The sequence below is a fragment of the Phacochoerus africanus genome, chromosome 8 (assembly GCF_016906955.1).
Source record: "Phacochoerus africanus isolate WHEZ1 chromosome 8, ROS_Pafr_v1, whole genome shotgun sequence".
In the NCBI taxonomy this organism is placed as follows: Eukaryota; Metazoa; Chordata; class Mammalia; order Artiodactyla; family Suidae; genus Phacochoerus; species Phacochoerus africanus.
This window is the reverse complement of record NC_062551.1, coordinates 14,535,081-14,558,092: the sequence shown is the minus strand read 5'-3', so window position 1 is coordinate 14,558,092 and position 23,012 is coordinate 14,535,081. Positions and strand designations below refer to the sequence as shown.

General features: G+C 41.7%; 1 protein-coding gene across 1 annotated transcript in view; it reads left to right on the top strand.

The window, feature by feature from the left end:
- The window catches only part of PHLPP2 (PH domain and leucine rich repeat protein phosphatase 2), a 79,680-nt gene that overhangs the window by 9,545 nt on the left and 47,123 nt on the right, over window positions 1-23,012 (top strand). Inside the window, exon 3 of the mRNA XM_047789785.1 lies at window positions 11,908-12,041. Coding sequence (XP_047645741.1) covers window positions 11,908-12,041 — 134 coding nt within the window. The remainder of the gene's footprint in view (window positions 1-11,907; window positions 12,042-23,012) is intronic.

The window sequence follows — 23,012 nt, the reverse complement described above, 5'->3', positions numbered from 1 at the left end:
CCCACGGCTACAGCTCCGATTAGACCCTTAGCCTGGGAACTTTGATATGCTGAGGGCACGGCCCTGAAAGACACACAAAAAATTCCTCTTCATAGAAATTATACCCTGGTGATTGAAGTATACCTATCTTCCCCTTACTTTATCTAGAATGTGTTAGTGTTAAATTTTACATATATAGGAGTTCCCATCATGGTGCAGTGGTTAATGAGTCCGACTAGGAACCATGAGGTTTCAGGTTCGATCCCTCGCCTTGCTCAGTGGGTTAAGGATCCAGCGTTGCTGTGAGCTGTGGTGTAGGTCGCAGACTCGGCTCGGATGTGGTGTGGCTGTGGTGTAGGCCGGTGGCTATAGCTCCGATTCAACCCCTTGCCTGGGAACTTCCATATGCCGGGGGAGTGGTCCTAGAAATGGCAAAAAGACAAAAAAAAATTTACATACATAAACATGTCCTCATGCATGTGCACCTACTTTGATTATAGATGGAAATGATTGTCAGCAGGTTTTAGAGAATCCTAAATTCAGCATTCCAAGGACACATCTTTTTTCAAGCCTAATGACATAGCTTTTTTTCAAATCTTACAGAATTTTGTTATTTCATTTTAATTTTTATTTATGTTAATGAGTGAGGTTGAGCACATTTTCATAGGTTTAAAAGTCATTTGTGTTTTCTTTAAAATTTCTTATATAAACATGAAGAAAAAAGGTATTCTCATAGTAGTCTTTTATTTTTATTTTTATTGTTTTTATTTTTTTGGCTGTACCTACAGCATGTGAAAGTTCCCGGGGCCAGGGATTGACCCCTTGCCACAGCAGCAACAACACTAGATCGTTAACCTGGATTCACCTTTTCTAAAAAAAAACCCAAAAAACTACTATTAGTTCTTTGAGTTAGACCTCAAATAAGAGCTCCTTCATTGCTTGACTGTAGACTTTCTCTCCTCCCCTTCCCCTGTAATAACTATTTTGAAATAGAATTCAAGACTGTGGATTTAATACTGTTGAAAGTGAGAAAGGAGGCTCTCACTTACACACCTAAAAATGTGGTAGTAATAGTAACACCTTTAGCTGAGCTAAAAATTGATACCATTTTAAAAGTCTAAACTGAGGTTTACTATATGTGCCTTTTAAGATTTGGACTAATGCCTGAAAAAGTAGATTAGCACTTGAATGTTTTCCTTGTTCACCAGTTAACTATATTTCCTAAATCCATTTGTAAAATGAAAGGATCAGACAGGGTGATCCTTAGGCTTTTCTAAATCTTAACACTGATTCCGATCTAATTTTATCAGGTGGAAAGCCTTGACCTACATTATAGCTGGTAGTGATTGATGGAGTTCAAGTATTTAAACCTAAGACATACTCATTTGTGTATCAGTGTGTATGATAATTACAAAAGTGGAGAAAACCCTATTGAATTGGCTTGCTGCGACCAGTTGTGTAGTTAGTTAAGAATCCAAATGTAGTATAATTTACTTTTGTGAATCTAAACTGTGCTTAAAGAGTGGAGTTTGTCTCTTTTTAGCCCTGTGGCCTTGATAAATTTGTATTGAAATAGCTCTTTGAAGAGATAAATTGACGACAAAATAATGAAAATGCTATTGAAAATGACCTATCTACAAAACAGAAAAGATAAGGACAAATGGGATGGGGAGAGGGAAGGGGGGTGGACTGGGATTTGGGGGTTAGTAGATGAAAACTCTTTGCGTTTGGGGTGGATAAGCAATGAGATTCTGCTGTATAGCAGAGGGAATTATATATCCAATCACTTGTGATGGAGCATGGTGGAGTATAATGTGAGAAAATGAATGTATGTATATGTATGACTGGGTCACTTTGCTGTACAGCAGAAATTGACAACATTGTAAATCCATCATAACAAAAATTTTAAAAAACAAAAAAACCCAAAGTGTTTTTAAAAAACACTATTGGAAAAGCACTGTTGAACTGTGATTTGGAGATATGGGTATATTGTCTTTTTTTTCAAGATTAAAAAAATGTTAAACCATTTACAGTTATTACACAATATTGGCTCTTTCCCCTGTATCGTACAGGACACCCTTGTCGCCTCCCTCACACCCAGTAATTTGGACCTCCCACGCCTCCCCACCCCCGGCCCTGCCCCCACGGCTACTAGTTTGTTCTGTCTGTGAGTCTGCTACTTTTTTTTTACATTTACTAGTTTGTTGTGTTTTTTAGATTCCACATACAGGATGCCGAGGAGCATATGAGATATGAGATATGAATATTTTCATTGGGAGCTCAAGAAGTCTCAGCATCCAAAGAAGTGAGGATGGTGAGGACAGAGTTTAGCCAGCATTAATGCTTTCTTTGCTAGCCAGCAGGCTTATTGCTTTATGCACATTTTCTCATTCCATCCTCACAATAACTCTAGGAGAGGTAGGCTCATTCCTTTCCGATGAGGAAAACAGGCTTTCCTAGAGGTCCAGTTACCTGTTCAAGGCCAGCAGGTGCTGCCAAGCAGCTGGAATGCTGAAATCAACTGTGATGGATGGTGGACTTTCTTCTGAGTTAAAGGCCCTCCTGGAGGGAACTGGCACAGCATCCCTCACTCAGGGTCATTTTTTAATCATACCTGTTTAAAGATCTTTTTTCGATCTCTTACTCAGCTATTAATTGCTTGAGTTCAGTCTTACATTTATCTAATCAGAAGAATAGGTACTATCTTCATAATAGCCTTTCAAAAGATAGTTGGCAGGCTAAGGCAGTATCTTTTTTACTAACTTTGCTGTTGTTGTTGCTTACTGATGTGTAATTTATGTTCATAGTAGAAAGTTTTGAAAAATGAACAAGTATGAAGAAAAAGAGTAATTTTCAATGCTTATGCTTGGTGTCGTTTATCTCAGTTAATCCACCTAACAATCTCGAGAGGTAAATCCTTTCCCCATTTTATAGATGAGGAAAATGAGTCTTAAAAAGGTTAATCATCTCACCTAGAATCACTCAGCTGGGAAGTGTAAGCTGGAATTTGAACTCTGGCATTCTGACCCCAGATTCCATATATTGCCTCCCCCTCCCCCACTGCAGTCACTTTTTTTTCCCCCAGATCTTTTTTGAAATGAGTGTGTGTGTATAATTTTTTTTTTAATTACGCATTTGGACCCACACTGTGTATTCAATTTTATTTACTGCCAACTTCAGTTAATCTCCTTGTGTCATTAAAAATTCCTGATAGCAGTTTTAAGAGCTATAGGATATTCTGTTGTGTGCATATACTATAACTTGTTTAAAATTTGAGAAATACTATGCAGTGGTGGTTTAGAGCTTGGAATCTGCATGGAGAGTGTATGGGCTCAAATCCTGGCTCTGACCACTGCCATGCAAGGTACCCAACTCTTTGTCTTCAGTTTACTAGTCTATAAAATGAAGGATGATAATATTTACATTAGAGTTTAATCACGAGGACTAAATTCTGCATGTTAATGAAGAGTGAACGAATTAATACCTGTTAACACTGCTTAAACTCTGATGTCCACTTGGGAAGCTTGTTGCAGTACAGTTTCTCATTCACTAGGTCTGGGGTGGGGTCTGTGGGTCTGTTTCTATTGAGCTCCGATGTGATTTGCTACACTTAGAGGAGCAAGGGAGTAAAGTACTTAAAATGGTGCTTGGGCCTAGTAAGTGCTTAGTAAGTGGTGCTTATTTGGGTCGTTTGAAGTCATCCAACACTTAGGAGTGTGATGACTAAACCTTTGCCCATAAAGCTTTACATTGTTGATGTCCACGAGCTCTGTCCTGGAAATAGGCTTACTGGGGATTTCCTGCGATGGCTCAGTGGAGATGAATCCAGCTAGCATCCATGAGGACGCAGGTTCCACCCCTGGCCTCGCTCAGTGGGTTAAGTAAGGATCCGGCGTTGCCGTGAGCTATGGTGTAGGTTGCAGACACGGCTCGGATCCCACGTTGCTGTGGGTGTGGTGTACCCTAGCAGCTTCAGCTCAGATTTGACCCCTAGCCTGGGACCCTCTGCATGCCTCGGGTGTGGCCCTAAAAAGCAAAAAAAAAAAAAAAAAAAAAAAAAAAAAAAAAAAAGAAAGAAAGAAAAGACATAGGATTACTGATACTAAAATTACCCCATGTTTTTCCTAAATCATCCATGACTTCCTTCTTTCCTTATTCTTTTTAAATCATGGATTTCTCACTTGAGTATAACTGAGGGATTACTAATTTATAGAATTTTCGCACTTGAAGGAACCTGAGAGTGATACCTACTAGGAAGATGAACCGAATCTAATCCCCTACCCTACCCACCCCGCACTTTCCATCTGGAGGTGTGCATGGGGCCACGGCTTTTTGGTTATCACAACTACAGGAGAGAATTACCAGCATTTAGAGAACAAGGACCAGAGATCCTCATGTCCTCAATGTGTGAGACAGTCTTTTTTTTTTTTGTAGGGCCACACCCATGGCATATGGAGGGTCCCAGGCTAGGGGCTGAATTGGAGCTACGGCTTCTGGCCTACACCACAGCCACTGCAACGCTGGATCTGAACCATGTCTGTGATCTACACCACAGTTCACTGGATCCTTAACCCACTGAGTGAGGCCAGGGATCGAACCGACGCCTTATGGTTACTAGTCAGATTCGTTTCCACTGAGCCACAAGGAGAACTCCTGTGTGAGACAGTCTTATACAGCAAATAATTGTCTGGCCCAAAAGGCTGGTAACTCTCCCATGGAAATGACTGAAACCAGGTCCCTTCATTTTATAGCTGCAAGCCAGGCCTGGAGAGTTCAAGTCCAGAGCACATTCCCACATCTGCCTGATGCCAGAGCTGTAGTTGGAACACAAGAGGCCTGTCTCCCAGCCCAGTGCGCTTGATGTGATAATATTTGGTCTTTCTGGTTGATTGAACTGTTGAAGTAATAAATGACTCGCTGTGAAGCTTAGTGTCATCCTCGCCTTCAGTCTGAAGGGTTGTAACAAAACAGAGTGCCCTTTGGCTCATGGACATATATTTTAATTTCTATTTTTAGTCATCAAAATGGCTAAGATTTCTGTGCTTGATAGGCCATCTTTTAAGATAAGCTGCGAATAAGATGAATCTAACAGAAAATAATGCCCTTGAGATTTGGGGTCCTAAGTTCTAATTCTTTTGCTATCGCTGACTTGCTAGGTAACCCCTTCCAAGTCACCAGCATTTTGCGTACCATATTTTGATATCATAAAAGTAGAATGAAAAGTCCTGTTTCAGGATACGTACTGAGCAGATTACCACTGAGGAAGGAAAAGGCGATTATTGTTGTTTTGTGCTTCGTATTTTTGGACTATTTTAAAACTTTAGAAGAATGTGTTATACATTACCTAACTTGTTTGTATTAAAACTTTTTTGTTTTGTTTTTATACCTTAATACCTCTGAAATCAGCGTGGCTCTTACAGTTGTCAGTGGGTCAGAGTCTAATTGGCAGTGTTTTTCTTTCCTAATGGTTATTGCGATGCCATCTGGTTTACTGCGGCACAGTTCTGACACCACCCAGAGTCTGCACAAACTGCCTTCACACAGTAAGGGCATGATCTCCAGTAAGACTGCCCTGACCTCAGACTCTAGCTGCACTTCTGGCCAACTGGATAGAAATTCGGGGGTTCCCACGACCTGATCAGGTTCAGTAATTCCCTGGAATGTCTCATAGAACTCAAGAAAGCCGTCGTAAGATGACAATTTTAGTATGGTTCGTATGGTCATCCTCCAGGAAGCACCAGGAACTTCCTTACAGAGGTTTGGTTTGGGCCACACCCACAGCACGTGGGAGTTCCCAGGCCAGGGATCGAACCCACACCACAGCAGCAACCCAAGCCACAGCAGTGCCAACACTGGGTCCTTAACTAGCTTGCCCCACAAGGGAGCTCCCCACAGAGTTTTTACTGAGGTATTATTATTGGGTAGGCTTGGTGCATTGAATCATTGATTATAGGCTTGAACTCAAGGCCCTAGCCCTGTCCTCCCCAAGGTCGGACAGGCTGTAGGCCCCAGCCTTCTCTTCATGTGGCCGGTCTTTCTGGTGACAAGCCCCCATCCTGAGTCAGCGCATCTCTCAGCATACACGGAGGGTTGATCCAAGGGGCTCATGAATAACCGAGACACTGCCATTACTCAGGAAATTCCAGGGATTTAGAACCTCCCTCCCAGGAGCCAGGGACCACAAAGGCTGGTAAGAGTCTTATACAACAAAGATGTACATAAAAGTAGTATATCTTTCCAATGATGGTGTGCTAGACTAATGAAGTCCATAACTTTTTCTGTGCCTTGGTTATCTCAAACCAAGTAAGTTAACATATGCAGTGCTTTGAGCTCTCTTCTGCCTAAATTACTTTAACTTCGTTTTAAAATAAGGTGGTTTGCCTAAGGGAGGCTGTACTTTGTAAAGACACCTGACCCAGGTTCAGACCCTGATGACCTGTGTACTAATTGTGTGACTCTTGGAACCTCATTTTTCTTGTTTGCAAAATAGGCCCAGTTTTATAAAATGTAAGGCACTTCCAGCAACGTGTCAGGTATGGAGTCCTGTCCTTGTCATTGTTTGTATTGTCTGTATAGTTGGTCTTAAACATTTGCAGATCTTTTCTTTATAGGTGGCCAGAGATTGAGTTTTAATCTGACTTTGATGTAGAGAATTGCTGCTGTGCTTTGCTAGAGTCTTGGATACAATATGTTGGGCTTTAATAATGTATGTTTTTGCCTCCCACTATTAACTAGAATTCTTGTGAAATGATTGAAATTTACTCTTCTCTTACCTGTATCTCAACTTTGGGCATTGTTTAGGATAACTTGGTGAAGAGCTATAAATGCCATTGATATCATTACTGTGTTGGTTGGCTGGTTTGGAAAGAATTAACCATACACACGTATATTCAGATTTACAAGGACCATAGCAGCTCCTAGAAGCCTTAGAAATGAACAATAGTTCACAGTAGTCTTATTGTCTCTCCTTAGGCAGTAGTTTTTCAAATGCCTAATGGAACATTGCTTTGCCAGCGTCCTACACCTGTTTCGCAGCATATATATTTCCTTTGATTTGTGAGAATGTATTTAACAAAGAGCTAATTAGCAACCTGTTAAACTTTTGGAACTTTGAAACGCAAAATTGATCTGTAAGCATATTACAGTATTTCCCTCCCCCATACTCTCTCCTCTCTTAAGCAGATGAGTTTAATGAGTAAATGGCATTAGTCCCTCATTTTACTTGTTTTTGCAGTTCTTGAAATATTTCTTGTTTGTTCATTTATGCTAAATTAGTAAGAGCAGATGTTGAGATTTTCTTGACTTTTTCCTCCCCTCCCACCAGGGAAACTACTTTCTTTAGGTGGATGTGTGTAAGGAGGGTTTCCAAAATCTATGGAGCCTTTTCAGACCAGGAAATCAGATCACATAGAACATGTCAGAATTAGGATGTTTCCATTTCTCTTGATTTTCCAGAGAGAAATAGATAAATTGAGCTAGTGAGATTTAGCCTGAACTTACTGTTTCTTGGTCTTGAATATGTGGTCGTTAGGTGGAATTATATTTATTTATTTAGTTAGTTAGTTTGGGATTTTTTGTCTTCTTTTTTTCTTATTTTTATGTTTTTTTAATTTTGTTATTCTTTATGGAATTATATTTAAATATATTGAGCTCCATATCAAAAAATAATAGCAGTGTACAGGAAGAATTTGTATTCTATCAGGAAGGTGTCATAAATGCTTGAGTTCTAAATGACCCTAAAGATCATCTGGCCCAACTTGATTCTTGGAGGAGCCTCTCCTCAAATGTCTGTGACAGATGGCTCTCCAGCTCTTGTGAGCCTTTTTTTTTTTTTTGCTTTTTTAGGGCCACACATGTGGCATTTGGAAATTCCCAGGCTAGGGGTCTAAATGCCGGCTTCCGCCACAGCCACAGCAATGCCAGATCTGAGCCGAGACTGTGACCTACACCGCAGCTCCTGGCAACGCCAGATCCTTAACCCACTGAGCGGGGCCAGGGATCAAACCCGAGACCTCATGGATACCAGTCAGGTTCATTACTGATGAGCCACAATGGGAACTCCTCTATTTTGAGATACCATCTGTTTCATTATTGGGCATCTCTGATTATTAGGATTCTTGCTCATTTATAATCCAGGTCTACCTGTCAACTTCTCCTTGGTCCTAGTCCCATTCTTTGGAGCAATCAAGAGTAAATCTAGGAGTTCCCGTCGTGGTGCAGTGGTTAACGAATCCGACTAGGAACCATGAGGTCTCGGGTTCGATCCCTGGCCTTGCTCAGTGGGTTAAGGATCCGGCGTTGCCGTGAGCTGTGGTGTAGGTTGCAGACGCGGCTCGGATCTCGCGTTGCTGTGGCTCTGGCGTAGGCCAGTGGCTACAGCTCCGATTCGACCCCTAGCCTGGGAACCTCCATATGCCGCGGGAGCGGCCCAAAGAAATAGCAAAAAAAAAAAGTCAAAAAAAAAGAGTAAATCTAATCTTTTTTTTTTTTTTTTTTTTGCCAGACCCATAGCATGTGGAAGTTCCTGGGCCAGGGATGGAACTGTCGCCATAGCAGCGACAACGCCAAATCCTTAAATGCTGGATCACCAGGGAACTCCTTAATCCTTCTTGACATTGAAAGATAGACATAGTTCTTTTTGTCATTGGTTACCTTGTCTTCAAGTTAATCCTTCAGTCAGTCTTCCTATTACATGGCTGATTAACCCCTCCAGGATACAGTTTATTAGAAGTCTCTCTTAAAATGTGTCCTTCTTGGACGAATTCTGTCATTGTACTGGGAAGGTGCTAATATTGTCACAGCCCTTTGTGGATTTGACTGGAGATTACTTTTAACTGATGTTTTTATTCTGAAAAGTTTATTTTCTATTTCTCTTAAATTCAGTCTTTATAGGCTTTTAGTTCTTTGGTCATTCCCCATGCAGTAGTTCTGAGTTTATGGAAGCCCGAAGTTAGAACTGAGCAGCCAGCAGGGGCCAGGTAGTGGCCTCATTTTGGGATTTCGTGTGTATGTGCGCGCACGCGCACTCATCAATATGATTTTCATTCCTAAATTATTACTTTGATACAGTTTTGTAGGATTCCTATTCCTAGTTATTTTTAATTAAATTTTATTGCCAACAGAATTTTCTAGTTCCTTAACCACAGAACACATACCTTTTTGCCATGAGTATATCATGTTTCTTTTGATTAATACGTCTTAAGTTTTCTAAACAGAATCCTTTTTAAGACACAAAGAGTAATGTTCTTCATGATCTTTTGAACACATAGGCCTTCCTATACTTGTTTTTCAGTTGTTGTTTCAGATGGGGGAGATATTTTATTTTTATTCTAGTTAAAGTTTTATTTGAGTCCTAAGAATTTTTCAAATAATTGTCAGTATGTTATCAAACACTACGATACATGTGAAATAATTTGCTAAGCATACTATATGAGATCTTCTTGTAAGGAAGTCAATACTTTTTTTTTTTTTTGTCTTTTTGCCATTTTATGGGCCGCTCCCGTGGCATTTGGAGGTTCCCAGGCTAGGGGTCTAATCAGAGCTGTAGCCGCCGGCCTGCACCACAGCCATAGCAACGCCAAATCCGAGCCGCGTCTGCGACCTACCCCTCAGCTCTCGGCAACCCCGGATCCTTAACCCACTGAGCAAGGCCAGGGATCGAACCCGCAACCTCATGGTTCCTAGTCGGATTCGTTAACCACTGAGCCACGACGGGAACTCCCAGGAAGTAAATACTTTTAATAACAACTCTTAGCCGCTATTGTATTCCCACTATACTGATGGGGAGTTTAAAACAGTGAGGTCTTAAATAGCTTGTCCAAGAGTTCCCATCATGGTGCAGCAGAAACGAATCCATCTAGGAACCATGAGGTTGCCGGTTTGATCCCTGGCCTCTCTCAGTGGGTTAAGGAACCACATTGCCATGAGCTGTAGGGTAGGTAGCAGATGCAGCTTGGATCTGGCATTTCTGTGCCTTTGGTGTAGGCTAGCAGCTGTAGCTCCAATTCAACCCCTAGTCTGGGAACCTCCATATGCCCTAAAAAAGACAAACAAACAAACAAACAAACAAAAACCTTATCCGGGGGTACATATGCACTTGGTAAGTGGCAGCAGTGAGACTCCCAGCCCAGCATCTGACTTTTGGAGCTCATGCTCTTAGCAGCTGTGTTTATGACTGTTTGCTTTCTGATAAAAGAATTGTGAAACACCTGTCTTAAGTGTCTGTGATTTAAAATACGCAGTGTCACCAGAGGCCAGAAATGATTATTGACATTCTGGTTTTAGCAGAGTGATTTCTGGGGAATTACTGGGCAATCAAGTCCCAATTTGTATGGCAAAATAACCTACGAAGGCGGGAGTTCCCATTGTGGCTCAGCAGTATTGTACCCAACTAGTATCCATGAGGATGTGAGTTTGATCCCTGGCCCCTTCAGTGGGTTAAGGATCTAGTGTTTCTACAAGCTGTCATGTAGGCTGCAAATGTGGCTCAGATCTGGTGTCGCTGTGGCTGTGGTGTAGGCTGGCAGCTGCAACCCTGTTACAATCCCTAGCCTGGGAACTTCCGTATGCTGTGGGTGTGGCTCTGAAAAAAATAAAAAATAAAAATAACCTATGAAGCCAGAGGAAATATCTAGGACATGGTCAGCAAGCCAAAGTCTCCATTTATAATTGCATGTGTACCTTGTATGAAAGCAGTTATGGCCAAGTAGAATCTTTCCTATCTCATAATTTCAGTGCCTGTAAGTTTGGACCAGAGACTCTCAAAGGACCCTGTGGAGCCCTTGAGGCTCTTTAAAGAGGTGCATGAGGTCAGAAGTATTTCACAATGATAATGAAGTATTAATTTTTTTCACTCTGTCTCATGAATATACAGAGTTTTCTAGAGGTTACATGACAAGATATTACAGCAGACTGAATGTAAAAGTAGTTGTGAGAATCTAGCTGTCTTCCATTAAACCAGCTATTAAAGAGATTTGCAAAAATGTAAAACAGTGTCTTTTCACTAAATTTGTTTTATTTAAAAAAAATCTTTTCAGAAAATATTTATTAACATATAATGGGTTTATTGTTATTTACAGATGAATAAATATATAGAAATTCTTTTCTCTTTTTATGGCCATATCTATGGCATATGGAAGTTCCCAGGCTGGTTCTAGTCAGAGCTGCAGCTGCTGGCCTGTGCCATACACATGGGAACACCAGATCCAAGCCACATCTGCGACCCACACTGCAGCTTGTGGCAACACTGGATTCTTAACCCACTGAGCCACAGTGGCAACTCTCTAGAAATTCTTAATTTTAGTTTCTCATTCAGAAAATATCAATAGATAGACCCTTGAGAAACAAAAGCTCTTTGGGGGCCTCAAAGACTGTAGAGGGAACTTGAGACCAAAATCTTTGAGCACCACTGGCTTAGGTTAGTTGTATTATCTGATGTTAAAATCTAGATTAAGAAGTATATATTTGAGCATATGAAAAGATTTTTCAAAATTGGAGTCCCCATCGTAGCTCAGCAATAATGAACCTGACTAGTATCCATGAGGACATGGGTTTGATCCCTGGCTTCTCTCATTGGGTTAAGGGTCTGGTGTTGCTGTGAGCTGTGGTGTAGGCTGGCAGCTGCAGGTCCAATTCAACCCCTAGCCTGGGATCTTCCATATGCTGTGGGTTCAGCTCTAAAAAGCAAAAAAAAAAAAAAAAGTGGGGAATTCTGACTGTGGTATTAGGATCTGGTATTAAGTGGGTTAAGGATCTGGCTTTGCTGCAGCTGTGGCGTAAGTTGCAGCTGCAGCTTGGATATGATCCCTGGCCTGGGAATGTCCCTATGCCAAAGGTGTGACTGAAAACAAGAAAATAAATAAGTAAATAAAGATTAAATGAAGTGTGTTATTACTTATCATGTATTTTTCTTTTGAATTGTGTAAGCAGGAGGCTGGAACCCACTGAACGACCTCTTCAGATTGTTTATGATTACTTATCCAGGCTGGGGTTTGATGACCCCTTGCGCATACAGGAGGAGGCGGCAAATCCTGACCTCGGCTGTATGCTTCGATTCTACGGTGGTAAGAATTTATCAGTGGCCTTGTGAATATGTCGGCTATTTTTAGTTGATTATTTGTACCTCTGTCTTCAGCCCTTCAAAGGTATTTTATCAAAAGCCATTTTAAAGCCAGTTGACCGAGGTAGTTAAGAAACAACAGTGAATATAATCTTCCCTTTTTATTTTTGCTCTTTTTATTCCAGGGTTTTGCCAACTTAACAAACTCATTGTGTACTTCTGCCAGCATCTGGATGAAATCATAGCTTTAGTATCCGTTATACTTTCAAGTTCCTTGTAAAGTTTCATGAACTCCTAGATAGCTCCAGAATGTTGAGTAGGTGGTTTATTATCATATATGACTTAACTTTTGATAAATGCATCTGTCAAATGTGTATATTGTTGAATTTTGTAAGCTTTAAATCTGGGATTTTTTTACCTGCTCTGCTCTTTTGGTGCACTGTCCCCTCTTGACTATTTTTCACCTGATCACTTTGGCAATAAACTTAGACTCCATGAAATCAGATACTTTCCAAATACACATAGTCTACTCTTAGTCCTACCGAGTACTATTTTTTGAGTGCTTACGGTGTGCTTTTATGCCTGTGAATTCCCCAGTTTACTCATTTATAGCCACCTTATGCTCTGGGCACTCTTGTCTCATTTTACGAATGAGAAGTTACTGAGACAGAGGACTTAAAGAACTTGTTCAGGGTCATGCTGCTCGTAAATAACAGAGCCATTTACCACCTAGTCGGTTTGAATAAATGTGACCCACTTATCAAACAGTTAAGCTAACAACTAAGTTATTACTGTATGTAGGCGTAACCATTTACTAAGATTCCCTGTTCTCATTTTGATTTCATCTCTGTATAGTTTTTTTTCTTTTTTGGCTGCACCCGAGGCATGTGGAAGTTCCCGGGTCAGGGATCGAATCTAAGCCACATCTGTGACCTATGCCACCTTCGTGGCAATGCATGATCCTCAACCCACTATGCTAGGCCAGGGATCGAACCGGCAGTGCCAGAGATAAGTCGGATCATTAATCCATGGCACCACAGTGGGAACTCCTCTGTATACTTCTTGCTACAACTCTTGTGACAGTGTCATAAGCCAGTTTTAGTAAATGCGCTTCACAAAAGATTTTACTAATAATTTTTCATCACAGTATTTTGTGACATGTTGTTCCTTGTATGTTTTTTCCATTTTATTTTCATTAGTTTCTTTCCTTGGCTAGTTCATGAAGGAAGAATGATTGCTAGATTGATGTGAAACATGAGGAAAACCTAAAAGTACCAGTTTGTAGTACTTACTATATTTTGGGAGGTTTTTAGCAGAGAACATTTCCAAAAGTGAGCTCTGTTACATCAGAAAAGCTAGTATAATTTGAATGGGAAAATTATGTTTGGAAAAGAGGTTTTTAAAAGCTAGCTGTTTTTATTTATTTATTTATTTATTTATTGTCTTTTTCCTAGGGCCGCACCCATGGCATATGGAGGTTCCCAGGCTAGGGATCCAATTGGAGCTGTAGCGGCCAGCCTACACCAGAGCCACAGCAACGCGGGATCTGAGCCGGGTCTGTGACCTACACCACAGGTCACGGCAACGCTGGATCCTTAATCCACTGAGCAAAGCCAGGGATTGAACCTCATAGTTCCTAGTCAGATTCGTTAACCACTGAGCCACAACAGGAACTGCTGTGTTTTGTTTGTTTGTTTGTTTGTTTGTTTGTTTAAATAGGCGATGTATGTATGTGGCATCAGAAATAAAGGATTAAAAATATGTATGTGTGTGTGTGTTTAGATAGACAGATGGGTAGGTAGATAGATAAGAATATTATCTATTGGCTGTGTAATAGATTGCCTCAAAACTTAGTGACTTAACATGATAATAAATGTTTATTATCTTACACAGTTTCTATCTGTCAGAAACCGTGAGTAATTTAGCTGGCTGTTTGCGCTGGCCTTTCAGGAATAGTGCTCACTATACTGGGTGAGGCTCTAGTTACCTCAAGGCTTGAGTGGGGCTGGAAGATTTACGTCTAACATGGCTGTTGGGTAGAAGGCCCCAGTTTCTCACCAGCTTTTGGCAGGAGATCTCAATTTCTTGCTGTGTGGACCCCTCTCTAGGGCTGCCTCAGTGTTTTCATGGTGTGGCCGCTAGGAGCCCGCAGTGATGAGACACACAGACGTGCACATGACTGTGTGCTTGCAAACACACACACGCACATGTGCACCCATGCCTCTGTTTTTCATGACCTAGCCTCCTAAGTCACCATCATTTTCACTACCTTCTGTCGATTGTCACAGAGTCACCAAACACAGCCCACACTCTCGAGAAGGGACTTAGGCCTCACCTTTTGAAGAGAGGACTCTTTTTTTTTTCTTTTTTCTTTTTGTCTTTTGTCTTTTTTGCTGTTGTTGTTGTTGTTGTTGTTGCTATTTCTTGGGCCGCTCCCTCGGCATATGGAGGTTCCCAGGCTAGGGGTCGAATCGGAGCTGTAGCCACCGGCCTACGCCAGAGCCACAGCAACGCGGGATCCGAGCCGCGTCTGCAACCTACACCACAGCTCACGGCAGCGCCGGATCGTTAACCCACTGAGCAAGGGCAGGGACCGAACCCGCAACCTCATGGTTCCTAGTCGGATTCGTTAACCACTGCGCCACGACGGGAACTCCTGAAGAGAGGACTCTTAATGAATTTGAAGTATTCTTTTTGAAGCAAATAGTGAAGTAATCCGCTTTCAGTATTTCATGTGTGGAGTCTTTGGTGAGTTAGCTTAGTTAGACTATAGTGTTAATGAGGCCAGGGTCAGAAGGGCCCAAGTTCAAACAAGTGAATTTTGCTGTGTTTGCTGGGTATGAAAAAGTACCCAGTACTCCAGGTGGCCGTTATGCAAATGCTAGTCTATCTGTCTTGCCGGGGTGGGTGCTGGGGGAAAGTGTGTGGAGTGACTCAGTGCACATTCATGATATAAAGCCATGAAGGAGCATATGGGACTAGGAATGAGTGGGTAGCGTGATTGATCAGAGAGACCGCGAGCCCATTACTCAACGCCCTGTCGTGCCTGAGGAAGCAGAGTCCAGAAGGTGTGACTTGCTGGTGCGGTTGTAGTTCTGGGACTGAATAGCTCAGGTATCGGGGCACCCAGCCTGAGCATTTTTTTTTTTCCTGTATGCTCTGCACACTTTGTTTGAGACAGTTGGATCCAAGAAGCATAAACAAACAAAAGAAACCAGATACAGAAAGACTCACATGGTATATTTCCATTCATTGAAAGTTCAAAACCTGGCAAAACTCAGCCGTGCTGTGTGGAGATGTATGTCTGTCCCTCCACGTCTGCCCTTTCCTCCTTCCCTGTAAGACTGAGGGGGGCCACTTAGAAGTGGCACGGTGACAGGGTTCTTCCGTGCCATGGAGTGGAATTGTTGTGTACCTCTTTTAAACCTCCCATGTGTGCTGCTTCTTGCCCCTTGCCTCTTCTTTTTTTTTTTTTTTTTTGGCTTTTTGCTATTTCTTGGGCCACTCCTGCGGCATATGGAGGTTCCCAGGCTAGGGGTCGAATCGGAGCTGTAGCCACCGGCCTACGCCAGAGCCACAGCAACGCAGGATCCGAACCGTGTCTGCAACCTACACCACAGCTCACGGCAACGCCGGATTGTTAACCCACTGAGCAAGGGCAGGGACCGAACCCGCAACCTCATGGTTCCTAGTCGGATTCGTTAACCACTGCACCACGACGGGAACTCCCCCCTTGCCTCTTCTGTAGGCTGGGAAGGCAGTCAGCAGAGCAGTAGTTGTTGAAGTCATGTGTTGAAAATGGCAGAGCCACTATCCGCCCGAGTCTCTCAACCTAGTTGGCCCCTGGAAATCCACACTGCCCACCCTAGGAGAGAATTAAATTTCTGTTGTGCTTGGGCCAGCATACTCTTTTTGCTACAGTAGTTTAAACTGCTATAACTAATACAGTAGCAAAAAGAAAAAGAAAACAAGGAAGCGATTATTATAAAAGTCAAGAGAATGGCTGACCTCTCAGTAGAGGGAGGAAGTGATTCCTACAAGTAGAATTTGAGTCAGTACTGGTATGTATATACTCATAGTGGTTGTCTATTTAAGTGGTGATATATAATACGATTATTATGATATAACAGTCAATTTGGTATATGTTCAGAATTTTCTAACTCATTCCTGTATAATACATATTTACAGAAATCTATTTTGTTTCCATAAATGATATCACTTGGTATTGGTCTTAATGCTTTTTCCCCCAGCAGTGTTTTGGAGATTTTTTTCTTAACCATCTTCCCCTTAACTCTGTGCCTTTCTTTATGTTACGTAGTATTGAATATCATGTATATATTACAGTTTATGTAACAACTTCCCTAGCAATGGACTATTGCAAACATCGCTGTAATAAAATTGCATTTTGTGCATCTGTGTTTCTTCAGAGTAGATCTCTAAACATAAAATTATTAGGTCATAGGATATTTATTCACATTTGAAATATTATGTTAATGTATGTTCCCTCTATACCCACTTTGGTAAGAGTATTTTTATCATGAGTGATGCTGGACTTTATGTCAAATGCTTTCTCTGCATCTCTTGAGATGATCATGTGGTTTTTGACTTTTCTTTTGTTAATGTGGTGTATGATGTTGATTGATTTCGTATGTTGAACCTGGGATGAATCCCACCTGGTCGTGGTATACTATCTTTTTTATATGTTGTTGGGTTCGATTGGCTAAAATTTTGTTGAGAATTTTTGTGTCCATATTCATGAAAGATGTTGGCCTATAGTTTTCTTTTCTGGTGTTATCTTTGTCTGGTTTTGGAATTAGGGTGATGGTGGCATCATAGAATGTCTTTGGGAGCGTTCCTTCCTCTTCAACCTTTTGAGAAAGTTTAAGGAGGATGGGTATAAGTTCCTCTTTGTATGTTTGGTAGAATTCACCTGTGAAGCCATCTGTCCTGGACTTTTATTTGTAGGGAGTGTTTTTATGACATATTCAATTTCATTTCTAGTGATCAGTCTGTTCAGTTGCTCTATTTCTTCTTGATTCAGTTTTGGCAGGCTGTAAGTCTCTAGCAATAGTTACTTCCATGAAACAAATGTATAGTCATCAGAGTACCCCTTTGCTCACAATTTCACCTTTTAATATTATTAGCATTGAACATTTTTACTAATATGATGGATAAAATGATGGTCTGAATGTTTTAATTTTGTTTCCCTAATTATTTTTATTTTTTTATTTTTTTGCTTTGTAGGGCCACATGTATGGCATATGGAAGTTCCCAGGCTAGGGGTTGAGTCAGAGCTGTAGCTGCCAGCCTGCACCACAGCCACAGCAATGCAGGATCCCAGCCGTGACTGCAGCCTACACCACAGCTCACAGCAACACCAGATCTTTAACCCACTGAGCAAGGCCAGGGATCGAACCCGCATCCTCACGGATACTAGTTGGATTCGTTTCTGCTGCGCCACAACGGGAACTTGTTTCCGTAATTACTAGTATGGTTGAATACTGTTTCATATTTATATTGGATCTTTAGGTTTCTTCTCCTTTGAATTACTCATTGATATTTGTGTTGTCTTTTTCTCATATTGCTCTAAAGGACTTTTGTATGTATTTTGAATATACATCCTCTGGAATGTATTTGTGACACATTTTTTCCCCTGGTCTTTAACTTGTTTTTTCATTTTATTGTTCTTTATTGTGCAGGTTTTATTTAATCAGTCTTTTCCTTTAAAACATTTGCATTCCTTCCCTATCCTAGGTCATAAACATACTCTACATTTTCTTCCAGTAATTTTATATTTTTAAAATATGATACGAGGTAGGGAATCTAACTTTCCTTTTTTCTCAGTTGTCCCAGAAATATTTATGGAATAGTTCATCCTTTTCCTACTAATTTTAAGTATTACCTTTCTTATTATTAAGTTCATATACAGGCAGGGGTCTATTTTTAGATACTGTCTTCTTATATTGATCTCTTTGTCTTATGCTGATATCAGCAGAATTTTTTATGATGGATTTTGATAGTTGAAAGGGAGGCCCCTATCACTTTTTTTCTCTGGAAAATCAGGGAGATTTCTAGACTCAGGGAAGTCTTTCTGAAGAAGTAGTGTTTGAGTTGGTTCTTGAAAAATTGACAGAATTTTAATAATCAGAAAGGAAAAGGAGCAGTTCCTGTCGTGGCGCAGTGGTTAACGAATCTGACTAGGAACCATGAGGTCGAGGGTTTGATCCCTGGCCTTGCTCAGAGGGTTAAGGATCCAGCGTTGCCACGAGCTGTGGTGTAGGTCGAAAATGCGGCTCAGATCTGGTGTTGCTGTGGCTCTGGCGTAGGCCTGCAGCTGTAGCTCCGATTAGACCCCTAGCCTGGGAATCTCCATGTGCTGTGGGTATGGCCCCAAAAAGAAAAAAAAAAAACAAAGAAAAGAAAAGAAAAAAAAAAAGAAAAGAAGGACAGAGGTGGGAGATTCGGAATTTCATTGCATGTTCTGTGAATCACAGATTATCGGCATCCAGATTGTTCTGGGCCTTGAGTCCAGTATCAGGAGTTTAGTCTTCATTTGGCAGATGGCAGCAGGAAGTGATGGGATCCAAGTGGTCCAGAGAAAGATGAATCTGGCACCAGAGTGGGTAATAATTCAGGCATGAATTTGCAGGGATCTGAACTAGGGAATGGGAAGGAATCATTCATGTGAGAGACTTTTTGAGGGAATAATCAGTAAGTGTTGGTGGTTGATTGGAAAGGGGAGTTGAAGGAGTTCCTGCTGTGGTGCATTAGAATCTGCGGGATTGGTGGCATCTCTGTAGCACCAGGACACAGGTCCAATCCCCAGTCTGGCACAGTGGGTTAAGGACCCAGTGTTGCTGCAGCTGTGTAGGTTCTGATCCCTTGCCTGGGCACTCCATTTGCCGTGGGGCAGCCAAAAAAGAAAACAGAACAAAAAAAACAAAAAAAAAAGAGTTCGTGTTGTGGCTCAGTGGAAACGAATCTGACTAGCAACCATGAGGACACAGGTTCAGTCCCTGGCCTCACTCAGTGAGTTAAGGATCTGGCTTTGCCTTGAGCTATGGGGTAGGTCTCAGACGTGGCTTGGATCTGGTATTGCTGTGGCTGTGGTTTAGGCCAGCAGCTACAGCTCCGATTCAACGTGTAGCCTGGGAACCCCCATATGCCTCAGGTATGGCCCTAAAAAGACCAAAAAAAAAAAAAAAATTAAAAAGGAAGAAAAGGGGAGTTGAGGAAAAGAATCTAAGAGGCAAAGCTGACTCTGACTCAGCACATCCTAAGGTGTCGAGCCCTCTGCATATCTTTCCTCATTTACTCCTCCCAACTTTAGAGGTAGATACAGTTACTCCAGAGAGGTTTTAACTTGCCCCAATAAAATAGCCTAGCTAGGAAGCAGAAAAGTCTGCTTCTAAATCTCATCCCATTAACTTCTAAGCTGTTCCACCATATAGTTGATGGAGAAAGAGTTTAGAGGAATGAGAGGAATCCATAAAATGTGAGAAGTGGGAAGGACTAGAGATTTAGTCCAACTCCTTGGTCTTCAAGTTGGAAACTAAGCCCTAAAAATATAAGATTTGTTCCGGGTCACAAACCAGATGGTGGAATTGCTTAGCACCACTGCTTCTCAAGGTTTTGGACTGACATAGTGTGAATAGCAGATGTGTTTCTGTGTTGCATGGGGGACCTGTTGTCAGTCTGAAATTTGTTCTGAGGTTTCCTGTTTTAGTCTGGTCCTGGTTTATCTGGTTCTATCCCTTACTAATGTTCCAGGTTTGGGGCCTGCTGTTTGGGATCACATCCACACCTGCGGACCTCAGGGGTGAGCCCAGAAGTTCATGGACCACTTTAGGGGTCATTTTCCTGAGCTCCTTCCTGGTCTCAGTGTCCTGGGGCTTTATTTAACCAGCCCTGTTGGGCACTTGCCACAAGGGTGCCCACACTCCAGGGCACAGCAGTGGGAAGAGACAGCAAATGTGTCAGGTTTTACCCTACTCTCCTGGGACTGCAGACCTTCCAGTCAGAGAGGAAAGCTCAGCTCCTCAGGGTTCCGGACACCTGTGTCCCCCACCCTTGCAGCTGCCCTGGGGGACTGGAGCTGGAGCCTGAGAAAGTGAAGGGAAGGGGGGAGAAAAAAACAGGGAAAACAAGCACCTTCTCTCTCTGGTCCTGAGAGACCCTTTCTCTACCCCGCAAGACAGAACTTGAGGGCTTCTTCTAGAGTCTTGTCCACACGTGTGCCCACTTCTGAGTTTTGGGCTTTCTCAAGTCCCGGCTGGGGGGTATCAGAAAAGGAGAAAATGGTAAACTCACCACTCATTGGGTGGTATTTGGAATTGTTCTTTCCCAGTCTGCCTGCTGTTCCTTCCTTTTTGGCGTTCTCATAGCTGCTCCAGGCATTCTGTCCAGGTGTTGTAGGTGATTCAGTGGGAGAGACAGGGTGAAGTGTGCTTTCTCTGTCTTACTCAGAACCAGAACCTTTTTCTTTCTTTCTTTTTTTTTTTGTAATTTTTATTTTCTTAGGGCCACACCCACGGCACATGGAGGCTCCCAGGCTAGGGAACGAATTGGCTGCAGCTGCCAGCCTACACCACAGTCACAGCAACGTGGGAGCCCAGCCGAGTCTGCAACCTAAACCACAGCTCATGGCAACCCACTGAGCAAGGTCAGGGATCAAACCCGCATCCTCATGGATACTAGTCAGATTCGTTACGGCTGAGCCACAACAGGAACTCCCAAAACAAGAACCTTCATGGTATATTTTGATTAAAAGAATTACTTCATTTTAATATAGTCCAACTTAACCATCTTCCCCTTTATTACTTCTAGAAGCTATATTGCTTTGCCTTCCAGTTTATGTTCACAATCTCTGTGACTTCATTTCTTATTTCTCTTTGTTTTGAGTATCATCGTGATCTCACAAGCTTGAGTATGTATTTGTTTCAGTTCATTATGTCCATTTTTCTTGCTGATGCTCGGTTTGTCCCCTCTCAGCTTGTGGGGGCTCCTTCAGGTTGGCTTCTGTGTCCTTCCAGCGTGACCCCAGTAGTCTTTGATAGCATTCTGGATTTTCCATTAAGTTCTCGTACCATAAGATGTCCTGAGTTGATCTTTTCCTTTTCTGACTCAGACTGGGAATAGATTATTTTTCTAAGGACTCTTGGTTCATTTTAATGAAGAATGATATTTAGGGATTATACTGTGGGTAATAAAAATACTCATTGCTACAAGGTTGTTCTTGATTCTTTTTTTAGAAACTTTGTAGATTATAAAAGCAATCTGTTTTCTTTATAGAACATTTCAAAGTACAAACATATAAGGAAATTAAAATTATCCCTACTTTTCCAGTTAGAATCTTGGCTTTTGAGATTGTAAATCTATTTCTTTCTTTTTTCTTTTTTTTTCTTTTGCTTTTTAGGGCCGTACCTGAGGCATATGGCAGTTCCCAGGCCAGGGTTTGAATCTGAGCTGTAGCCACCAGCCTACACCAGAGCCATAGCAATGCAGGATCCAAGCCACGTCTGTGACCTACACCACAGCTCATGGCAACACCAGATCCTTAACCCACTGATCGAGACCAGGGATTGAACCCCCAACCTCATGGTCCCTAGTCGAATTCATTTCCGCTGAGCCACGATGGGAACTCCCCTAAATCTTTTTTTTTTTTTGGTCTTTTTATCTTTTTAGGGCCACACCTGCAGCGTATAGAGATTCCCAGGCTAGGGGTTGAATTGGAGCTGTACCCGCTGGCCTCTGCCAGAGCCACAGCAACACCAGATCCGAGCCACATCTGTGACCTATACCACAGCTCACGGCAACGCTGGATCCTTAACCCGCTGAGCGAGGCCAAGGATCAAACCTGAAACCTTATGGTTCCTAGTCTGATTCATTTCTGCTGTGCCGCAGCGGGAACTCCTGTAAATCTATTTTTCAATTAGAGCTGTTAGACATTCCAGATACTTCTCAGAATTTCCTCATTCTGTCTTTTTTTTCCCCCTCTCGATGCCTCTCTTTTTTTTTTTTTTTTACCACTTTCAGAAGATCAGAGACTTGAGGCACATTGAATATCTAGAAAACAGCATGTTATTTCATGTATAAATAACTTATCCTCCCCCTCACCCCAGTCAAACCGAATGTGCCTTTCTGTGAGTGGTGATGGATAGATTTAGGGGTTTTCTCTGTAATGAAATATAAAGAAATTAGGCCAAGAAAAAAGAGACTCGAAGAATTATATGTGGATTGATTTAACATCTGTTTCATGAAAACTTTAAAAGAGACTGTTAGACAAATTGGAACCATGATAAGCTGTAATGAAGTCCCACTTTTATTTAACTTAGCTAGTTTTGTCGTAGATGACGCAGTTAGCCAGAATGGTAAATATAAAAGCAATAGCAAGTTTGGGAAAATGATGAGATTTAAAAAGAAAGAATACAGCTTTATTGAGATATAATTTACATACCATAAAATTCAGCCTTTAAAAGTGTCCAATTCAGTGATTTTGGTATTTTGAGAGAGTTGTACAACTATCACCACTCTCCAATTTAATTTATTATTATTATTATTATTATTATTATTATTATTTTGGTCTTTTGTGTTTTAGGGCCACACCCGTATCACATGGAGGTAAGGTACCCAGGCTAGGGGTCTAATCAGAGCTGGGGTTGTTGGCCTAGGCTACAGCCACAGCCATGCCAGATCTGAGTCACATCTGCGACCTATACCGCAGTTCAAGCAACACTGGAATCCTTAACCCACTGAGCGAGGCCAGGGATGGAACCCACAACCTCATGGTTCCTAGTCGGATTTGTTTCCGATGCACCACGACGGGAACTCCACCACTCTCCAAATTTAGAACATTTTTATCACTGAAAAATGAGACCCCCTATCCATTAGCGGATCATTCCTCACTCCGACAGCACTTGATAACCATGAATCTACATTCTGTCTTTATAGATTTACCTGTTCTGAACAATTCATA